Source organism: Pteropus alecto, unplaced genomic scaffold (assembly GCF_000325575.1).
Source record: "Pteropus alecto unplaced genomic scaffold, ASM32557v1 scaffold17, whole genome shotgun sequence".
Lineage (NCBI taxonomy): Eukaryota > Metazoa > Chordata > Mammalia > Chiroptera > Pteropodidae > Pteropus > Pteropus alecto.
The window spans coordinates 476,198-486,430 of NW_006440645.1; the positions used below are offsets into that span (position 1 = coordinate 476,198).

Here is a 10,233-nt window from a genome sequence, read left to right on the forward strand (position 1 = left end):
CATCAGACATGGGGCTGTGAGCGGCTTGGTCCAAATGAACCATATGGTGTTTTGATGTGTTAGATGTGTTTTTAAAGACTCAGAAGAGCATTTTATTTTCTCAGAGACACTTGAGCAGAAATAAGAAACCTGTGTGGTAATCATTAATTTAAAAACATTTTTGGGGGTATATTATATAAGAGAAGTGAAAGAGTTATAGCTTATTTTCAGTATTTTGATCTGGAGAGTCGAAATTCTTTGATCCTGTTATATTTACTCAACCTCAAAATGATAAAACAATAAGCAATTAAATTGTTACTATGGCTTAATTCAAAACAATTATTTCAGGTTTATGGATTTGACTTTGTCGAGGGAAAATAAAAGCACCCCACAGTGATTGTTAAGACTTAATTTTCTCAGTATTTTTGCTTTTGGAGGTGGCACATTTCCTCTTCTAAGCTACTGGGTCATTTATGAAGTTGCTTAAAAATATACATTTTTAAAGCACTTGCTATATATGCCAAGCAAACTATTACATATTAAGGATCTGAACCTAGTAATCGATGTTGTTCAGCAATTCAAAAATAGAAAAATTTATTTAAAGAAAATGTATCAAGGAATTACTCTATTTTGTTTTGATATTAAAATATTCTTAACTTTATGTTAAAATTTTATCTTCAATGTTGAGACATTTTCATTACTTCTGTAGAGAATAATAAGGGCACAACATCTGCAAATTTAATTTTAGTTTTTATTTTAAAATTATTATATACACAACATAAAGACACTTATATAGATTATTATAAAATTTTATGTGATATAATGAGAAAGCATTTAATCCAGGGATAGATAAACTTGCCATTTCTATTAACAACTTAAATAAAAGTTAGCATTACATGTGCAAAAATAACAATGGAAGAAAACCTACCACTGAATACCTTACTTTACATTAGCCTCTCAAACAGAAAAAAATTATTTTAAAAATCTCAACACTTGGAAGAGCAAATTTATTTCCTTACTGAAAATAATCCACCTGCTTTTTTGTAGTTTAACCTCATTCTTAAAAATCTTTCATATTTTTTCTGCAGATGTGTCTCAGGGTTACTGAATTATATATTTATAACATAATTATAGTAAATTTTGCTTTTAATACTTTTATTTTTGCGATATGCTTTGTGATATTTTAAATTTCCTGGAAAATGCTTTATTTTAAACTGATTGCAATAGTATAAGCTCTATTTTAGTGTAGATGTCTCTGTCAACTAAGATGCCTTCAATTGCAAACAAGAAAAAACTACTTCATACTTGGGTAAATAAAGAAGGGACTTTTTTGGCTTTCATGGATATGAAGTTCAAATAAGTTAGGTAAACTCCAATAGTTTTAGGAAGATTAGTTCAAGCTGATGTATAGGGCTAACTGAAATGATTAACTTGAAATATGTCAAATAGTTCACGTGTTTTCTTGGTACTTTATTCTTGAGTAGCTGAAGGCAGGGATTATGGCAGATGCAATGGGAACACAGTGTTTTCAGTGGTGTTTCTGATGGCTAGCAATACCCAGACATGATAAAATACTGCCCCACTTGCTGCTCAAGCACATGGCAGAGTAGAGTGGTAGAAAGGGCATGAGCTTCAGGATTCGTTCCCTGTGGGCTCCGGCCCCATCTCCATGCCTGAAGTAGTGTGGAGCTTGAGGCATGCTGCTTCATCCCCGTGAGTGTTCATTTCCTTGAATTGTGTAGAGATACACTACTTATTTCACTGGGCTGTCAGGGTAAGTCACAAATACAAAGTGTATAGCCTTCTCTCTCCTGTCAACCACCCCCCTAAATTTCTTGCCCACTGGAAATAGACACTGGAGGGATTCTGGTGTCCAGGAGAACACGGGGACATTGCCCATGGAGCTGGCTGTGCCACGTTCACGGCCATGGCTGGTCAGAGCTCTCCTGCGCGTCTCCAGTGAGTGGCGTAGGGGAAGACAGGCGGCGGTTCGTCATCCAGTTCCCAGATGGGAGCGTGGGTGTTCTTGGAGGCAGTTTGATCCTGGTCGAAAGGGGGCAGCTAAGGGGCGTGGAGGGTGCCCCGAGTCTGGAGTCCTTTGGGGTTCAGACCCCGATCTTACTTCCTGTGGCTGAGTGATGATGGGCCATAGTCTTCTCTATTAAATGGCCTGAATAGTGTAGTTCTGGACAAGACAAGATGATTTGGTAAATACGCCATAAAATTTAACCTCCCTAGGTTTAGAACGTTAATCATTTTAACGTCATTTAGTGGTTTAGCTATAATCCCTTGAAGGGGACCTTCGCAGATAAGGTGGTTGAGATAACTTGTAGTCTTAACCCTGGTAAAGAATTGTCAAGTTTAGATCATCTGAGAAAATTTGTATGGTATTTTAATTAATAAAATACCTTCTTAACTACCAAGCAAGTGTATAATTGCATCTTTTGTTCTTTTACCCTAAGTATTCCCGTGGAATACACAGAACAGTGTTTATTTTTGTGACTGCAATTAGTAGTACCCATTGGATTTTTATATCCTTTGCAGCTGTGTGTTTACCATATATTTAGAGAAATTATTTGAATCATCCTGACCTTAAAGCTGGGTGATAATTTGGGGATGCTTCCTGACCTTCTCTCTCGTAAGGCTAATGGAGAGGAAGAATGTGATAGTCAGTACCCGGGATGGCAGCTAGAGTGGACACCCCCGACCAGCGCTGACCGCTGGGTGAGGGCCAGCCTGCTCGCAGCATGGCTGAGGCTGGGGGAGGATTCTGCTTTGAGAAACACCTAAATCTTGACACTGACCTTCCTGCATGGGAGAGGCTGCATTGGAAGGGAAGTGCCGCTCTCGCTAGGTTCAAATCCAGAGCCATCTATAACTTCCCATTTTTTCCCATTGAAATTGATTGTGTAATGGTTGGTGAGTTTTACAGTAGATATGGAAAGTACATGTAATACTCTCAGAAAACGAGCAAGTGGCACATGGCATTAAGAGTATTATCAAGATTTAAAACTGTAATTTGCAAAGTCTCTGACTAGGTTGCTTCATCTAAGCACATACACAGAAGCCACCTGCTCTGCTCATTGCTTCTTACTAATGCAAAGACTCAGTCTTTCCCAGTTGCGGTCACTTGTAGCTCTGGTGACCCTCCGTTCTACTGGAAGGGTCCCTCGTGTAGCTCCTCCTCGGAACCCAGCCCAGTCCAGGGACCGTGGTCGTGGTGCTTTGGGGTTGGGGACACGCTACTGAAGTCAGAGCTCAGTCAGCGTTAAATGGTGCCACGGTGTTTGATAGTTAGTTTTTGTAGTTTCTAGGTAAGATGGTGTTTGGAGACAGTTGTATGACTAGAAAATTTGAAAATTTGGAAGTAACTTCCTTCCTAAAGAGAAAGGAAGCAGCGTCGGGTACGTGCTGAGAGGTGTGCTTGGCAGGGCAGGGCAGGTGCGACCTTGTTGGACGTGTGCGAGCTAGCTGTGGCTGCAAAGCAAAGGAGCTCTAAATTCAGTGGCTCGAAATAGCAGTGAACATGGTTATCACAGTGTTTGTGGAGCAGGGGTTCCGTAGTGGCTCAGCTGTGTGATCACAGCTCAGCCTCTCATGAGGTTTAGTGAAGGTGTCACCCAGGACGGAAGCCGTTCGAAGGCTTCGCTGGGTCTGGAGGATTCACCCTAAGCTGCCTTTCTCACTTAGGTGGCAAGCTGGCGCTGGTTGTTGCTGGAGCCCCTGTTCACCCGAGTCTCCACGCAGGCCGTGCTTGAGTGTCGTCACGAGACGGCGGCGCAGTTCCGTCAGAGCTGTGCTGCCAGAGAGAACGAGGCGTGGCGGTGCCTTCACGCGGCCTCCAGTCACCTGCTGTCGTTCTGATCGCTGTGTTGGCCACGTTCAAGGGATGGGAACTGGGCTCCACGTGTGAAGGGAGGGGTGTCAAAGAATTCGAAGCTGCATTTTAAAACCACTGCAGACATGAAAGGAACTTGGACCCTATTCTACTTGATTCGCTCAGCCATGTAACAAATATTTATCGAGCGCCTGTAACGTGCTAAACATTGTGACAGGTACCGAGCAAAGCCTCTCAGAGAGGGGACACTGTGTCAAGGCCTGAAAGGTGACAAGGGCTGGTGACGTGTTTCCCAGCATCTCTGCACCTGCCGCGTCCACTCACCTCCCATTGTGTCTCTGACCTCTGCGGCCGGATGGCCCACTTGGCGTCCATCCACTCAGTCTCGACTCAAGTCGCTCAGCTATGAAATGGTGTGTCTCGTGTAGCGTTAACGTTCTAACCTAGGGAGATAGGGCAGTTTCTTTGAATCACCGAAATATGCTTAATAAGCTTGGCCGCGTAGGACCAAAGGTGAGAACCAGAAGGAACGAGGAGTGTGCAGAGAACGGTGATGTGCGTGCCGTTCGCAGGCTTCATGATCCCTTTACACCGTTTTGGCTTGTGCTTGAGCTATGAAATCGTGTCAGGTCTATCTTTAGCCAGGTGGTTATGTCACCCATGAATTGCAGTTTTCTGTTATCTCTCTGGCCAAGAGATCTTTGAATTATTTTTAAAAACATTTTAGACTTGTCTGAAATTTTTTCCAAGATGCATTCTTGCTTTGGCTCCTGCTCACGTTCAGTAGTTCTACTTACTATTCACTAGACTCAATATTAGGCTTCGAGAACAGAACTCCCGTGTGAAGTACACGCCTGTGTTTGTGGAGCAAACACACTCAGCTTCCTGTACAAATGAAACAGGAAAAGAAAAGAACAGCGAAGACATGCGTTCTCCCTAGAGCTACATCTTGGTCTCACGAAGGCCCCCGATGTCCTCTCGGGCCCAGGTGCCGGCTGGAGCAGACACCGTCTTCACCGCGCTGCCGCTCCCCAGCGCGGTCGCTTCGCTCGTGCTTCTCTCCGGGCAGGCGCAGCACGTGTTGAGCCGTAGGCGAGTCTGTACACATTATTCTGTGACTCCTTGAGGGCAGGAACTATTACATCCGTATTTGTTACTTTCAAAACACCTAGTCCAGTGCCTTGGTGAAAATTTTTAGAACAAATTTGGTGCTGTAAAAAAGACCCATTGAATTGAATAGTTATGTTGATTCTTAGATTAAGGTAAAAATAACTTTATATGATCGATCATTTCAAGTCATCCAATAGACAAATCTTGCGTAAGGACAGAGTAAGCTTATATGTGCTGACAAAATTAAGATCCTGAAAAACAGGTAATGATAGTTCTCAGAGTTTTAGTCATTGTCCAAAACATTGATTCTAAACCATTTATTACTTTGCATACTGACATTATCGTGTCCGTACGATTTCTTTGAAATGAGATACAGATGTCAAATAGATTTATTTTAACAATATTCTGAAAAACTCGAGGATATATAAATATTAGCTTGTATTTATTCATTTTCCTAGATAATCCAATACCCAAAGAAGTTCTCACCAGTGGCTAAACTCTGATCAGCGGTTCATAGTTATATCACTAATGAAAATGGGGAAATATTTTTTGTAATATTACAAGTGCTTGAATTCTCAAAACAGCAATTTTAAAAGAAGAGTGTTATAACTTTATAAACCTGAGAAATATTATCAATGACTAATAAACCATATAGACTGGAAACACTTCTAACCTTTGAAAGCATGAAGTAGAATATAATTACATAAATACAACAAATCCTATTATTTCTAATCCTCACTTCTCAACTGGATTATCATAAAAACCTTCTTTTTACTCCCCCAGACTACACCCTGGCCATTTTCCAATTCATCCTCTCCACTCCTGGCAAGTTAATAATCTCTTTTAAATGCAAGTGTGACCCTGTCACCTTCCCCTCCCCTGCTTAAAAGCGTCAGTGACTCCCCAGAGTTGAGCATAAACTTCAGACTCCTTCCCTCCCCCAGGTGGGTCTTACTGCCCCCCTTCCCGCCCCCCGTCTCAGTCCCCTCTCCCACTGGTCACCTGCCTTCTCCACAGATGCCCATGTGTTCCGTGTACCTTCTCCCTGGGTCTCCCCTGTTGTAAGTCCCTTTCCTGCTTCCTGCTTCCTGCTTCATGTGCCCAGCTCCAAGGTTTCTGTGACTCAGTTCAAACCAAGTCATTCCCAGTGTTTCCAGCTGTCACTCCCATGATGTCCTTCAGACTTAATTTCCTCATCCAGCTGAGTTCTCTGTCCCTCTGTGTTCTCCTTATATCCAACACGTAACCTTTTTAAAGAAGCTAATGACCTGTGCGTGCACTGACCTCTGCTGTCTCGGCGGCATGCGCCCAGCCCAGCCCCTGGACCGGGCGCCTGATGGGCAGGGCAGGGCCTCTGCTTTCACCCCGAACCCCCACAGCGGAGTGGTGCCTGGCAGCCAGAGTTGCCACACAGCTTTGTCGAATAAATGTAAATGAATGCAGATATTTAATATCAGCTAAGGGGAGGAGAAATGTTCAAAATATGTAGCGGCCAGTTGGTGGAGGCGCCCACTGGTCACACTGGAAGCACAGTCATGATGACGCCGACCTTCTTGGCACCCTCCAGGGACCAGCCAGCTGTGGCTCTCTAACTTTTTTATACCAATAAGGAGGAAATACATAGATTTTCATACCTACATGCGGTCAGGTGATTTGAGAAAAATAGGGAGACGTCGTATGTTGGGAGGCACATGGATGCGTGGACAGAAGCCACCGTCCTGTGTCGTTAACCCATTTATGTGTGAAGGTAGAAGCTCTGCTGGAACATTTATAGGTGTGGTAAAGGGCCAGCTGCCCAGAGGCAGGGCTGACATTTTCCGGCGGGCTCAGTGAGTTAGGAAGGGTAACTTCCTGCATCTTTCGGGCCGTGGCGATCGTCCTTGCCTTCTTACGTCACGCATTAAGTATCGGTGACCCCCCCTTCCCAGCCCAGGCGCTGGCAGGGCTCGGTTGCCTCCCTTTCGTCTACACTGTTGCAAATACTGCAGAGCAGATCAATCTCTTACTCGTGTGCTTGTCTCCCAGCACCCTAAACCGAGGTAGATGTGGTCACCAGAGAGAGCTTTCTGCAATGCACATGTGGCCATGGTGCTCCCCGCCCCAAGCCACCGGGTGGTTCTTTGTCACCTGAGGAAGCTTAAAAAGTGAGCTTTAGGAACAGCACGCCTGCCAGGGCTTCACGCGTGCAGACGCCAGTGCCGTGGGGCAGGGCGGCCCCTGGGCGCCCTCAGGGTCCGCAGCAGAGTGTTCCGCGCCGGGCTGAGGGCCACACGTGGACGGGATCGAGGCCTGCATCCTTCACAGGGGAGAAGACTGTCTGTGAACTGGTTCCCGTTTGTCACTCAGGTCACTTCTTACCTGGGAGACTTTGGCCAAGTTACCCAAGTACTTGAGCCTTGGCCGCCTCGGTTCACATGGGGACAGCACTCACGCCGCAGGACCGTCCTAGGCGTGAGGCCATCTGCCTCCTTGTCCACCGAGCCTCCACTCACAGTCAGGAGGCTGTGCTGGACTCAACTGTCCCTGGCGAATGGGGCCTGCGGTCGTGGTCACTTGCGGAGTGCAGTCCACGCACCTGGGCCTGAGTGCCTGTGGCAGAAGCTCGGGAACTGTTCCTGTCACCACTGCCCTTCCCAGCCCCGGTCCCCATCATGGAGCAGACACGGGGCTTTCACGACGCCCGCCAGCCGAGGTCCCCCTTACGCTGCAGCCGTCACCTCAGTGCCGCCCCGTGCAGGGCCCAGGCCAAGAGTGCGGAGAGGCCCACTTACAGTGTTTTCAGAAGAAAAAGCCACATGTCGACTAGGAAGCTGCTGGGTAAGTAAGCCCTGTCCTCCTCCTGGACAAACACATATTTGTGACACGTGACGGGTGCACATTTGGTCCCTCTGAAACCGTGGACTTCCCTGCATGGCTGGCCGAGGGCGGTGCTGGTTCTGGCGCTGGTCACACAGCTGGCCCCTCCTCTCTGCCCACCCCTGGCTCCAGCCACAGCGCAAGAGCGTCACCCCGAAGGCGTGGACATGCCAACCTGCCCCTTCGAGCTCTGTCCCCCTTGCACCCCCGCCCTGCCCGGCAGACAGCGCGGGGTGTACGCGAGATTCCTGGCTGCTGCAGCAAATTACCAGAGTCCGCAGCTGGGATAACACGTCGACTCCCCGACCAGCTTAGAAGTCTGAAGTCTGAACCAGCTGCTGGTTTCCCCCGAGGCTGAGACTGTTTTCCCTTGGGTCAGGTCCCCTCTTCCACCTCCAAAGCCATCCTCCGCCGCCCTCCTGTGGAGCCCTGTGTTCTCTTCACTGCCCCCTGTGTTATCTTCACTGACCCAGCTTTCCCTCCCCAGCGAGACCTTTAGCTTAGTCACAGCAGCACAGGCCCTGTTGCCACGGGAACTGACCTAGGTCCCCGGGACCAGCACGTGGATGCCTTGGGGAACACCAGCCTGCCCGCTCCAGCGTGCAGAGCACGCACCCTCGGGAGGCTGGACGCAGGGAGAAGCCTGAGAGAGCGCCAGTGCCGGGCGTCTGCGGGGCGGGGGGACCAGCTGGGCATGCCCCGCTCTGGGCCCTCTGCCTGGCTTAGCTGGAGGGGTCCCTGTCAAGCCAGGAACCAGCTCTGAGGACAGCACATGTCCCCCGCACACCTGGCAGCCCCGCCTGTCCCCTTCCTCTGGGTGTCAGGGGCCGTGTAGCGGTCGCCGCCCTGTTGGATGTCTGTGTCCGCGTTTTGCGTCCCTACTGCACACCCACTCGTGGTCCCCATGCCCCCGGATCTCCGATGCCACCCTTCCACCACCTCTTTGCTCCTCTGAGCAAACAGGGTTTCACCTGTTCGCCGTGTTTAACAGAGACGTGCTGTCCAGCGAGCGAGCGCGCGCTTCCCAAACCCTGCACGTGGTCAGCTGATTCCTCTTACGGTAGCCCCTGGGTGCGGACACTGCTCCCCCATTTGAAGCTGCAGGTTGTCTTTGATAGTCATATTTACAATTTCTTATTCTACTTGTATACTCCGCTTAAATTTTGCTGGCTCTTGGCCATTTGAATGATGCGTCCACACTTACACAATATATATAGATGGATTTTTCAAGAGCTATTTTCTCTCCTTTTCAGTTTTTGAAAACCCCGCTGTCTGGTCTGTGTTTCACTTGGTCTCATTAGTGACGGGATTTTACAGGGAGTCAACTGTGCTTAAGACTGTGACTATTTTGGGACAGAATTGTTAGATTTCAGAGTTTATGAATTATTTCATTTTTTACAAAGTTTTGGTTTTTTTTTCTTTTATGAGGTATTATATATAGCAAAGTACCTAATGAAAAGAAAATGTGTCAGTTTAAACTTAGTTTTCAACTGGAGTTATGAAATTTTCATGGTGTCTTTAAATCTGTGACTACGTCATAGTGGTATAATGTCACCGGAGCGAGGGCTCCGTGAGGACAGGGTCTGTCTTGTTTATCACTGTTCCCAGTGATGGCCCAGCTGCTAGTGGCTGCGTGTTAATAAATAATCGAGTAAATGAATGTAAGAATTTCAGAGTGGCTTTAAAAAATAGGATGTTCAGTATAAATCATGCTACTTCAATCAGAACATTGAAATACAGATTTTTTATTTTCAATCAGATTTGCGATCTCTCCTAGCCTATGCTGGAATGAGTAATAATTTATACTTTTTAAGGTGCTAACTGACCTGCGTACATTCAAGATAATGGTGGTCCGTTTGAATAGTTTATGAATTGGTTAATACAGACAACAGTATGTAAACATCTTATATATTTATATATAGTGAAAATTCTGTATATTATAGAATATATAAGCATTAGAATACTAAATATCTTTCACACAGTGTTAAGTGGTGAGAAATGTGAATTTCTGGTGCCGAAATGACAGGAATGCGGGAAATGTTTCTGCCATACCTTTTTCTCCTCATTCTTTTAGAAATTATGTGTGAGGATGGGTTCACTCTGATTTTATCTAGTTTTATAGTAGTAAATATTTGTATTACTTACTCAGTGTGAAGATATGGTATGTTTCACCATTGCAAAGGTTTACTTCATAGTGTTTTCTCTTTCCTTGTCTTGTATTCTTCTCGGGTTTAAACTTCGCAGATGACTGAAGTTGTCTTTTTTATCGTCTGTCCTCAGAATGGCTTCACTCCTTTGTACATGGCTGCCCAAGAGAACCACATCGATGTTGTAAAATATTTGCTGGAAAATGGAGCTAATCAGAGCACGGCTACCGAGGTAAGATGCCAACCCAGAGGCTCAAACTCTTCGATCCTTGTGTCCAGCTGCACAGGACCTGTTACCTGCTA

General features: G+C 46.2%; 1 protein-coding gene across 1 annotated transcript in view; it reads left to right on the forward strand.

The window, feature by feature from the left end:
- Positions 1-10,233, forward strand: part of ANK2 (ankyrin 2) — a 281,207-nt gene that overhangs the window by 161,570 nt on the left and 109,404 nt on the right. The window contains 1 exon segment of the mRNA XM_025050926.1: positions 10,064-10,162. Within this exon segment, the coding sequence (XP_024906694.1) occupies positions 10,064-10,162 (99 nt within the window).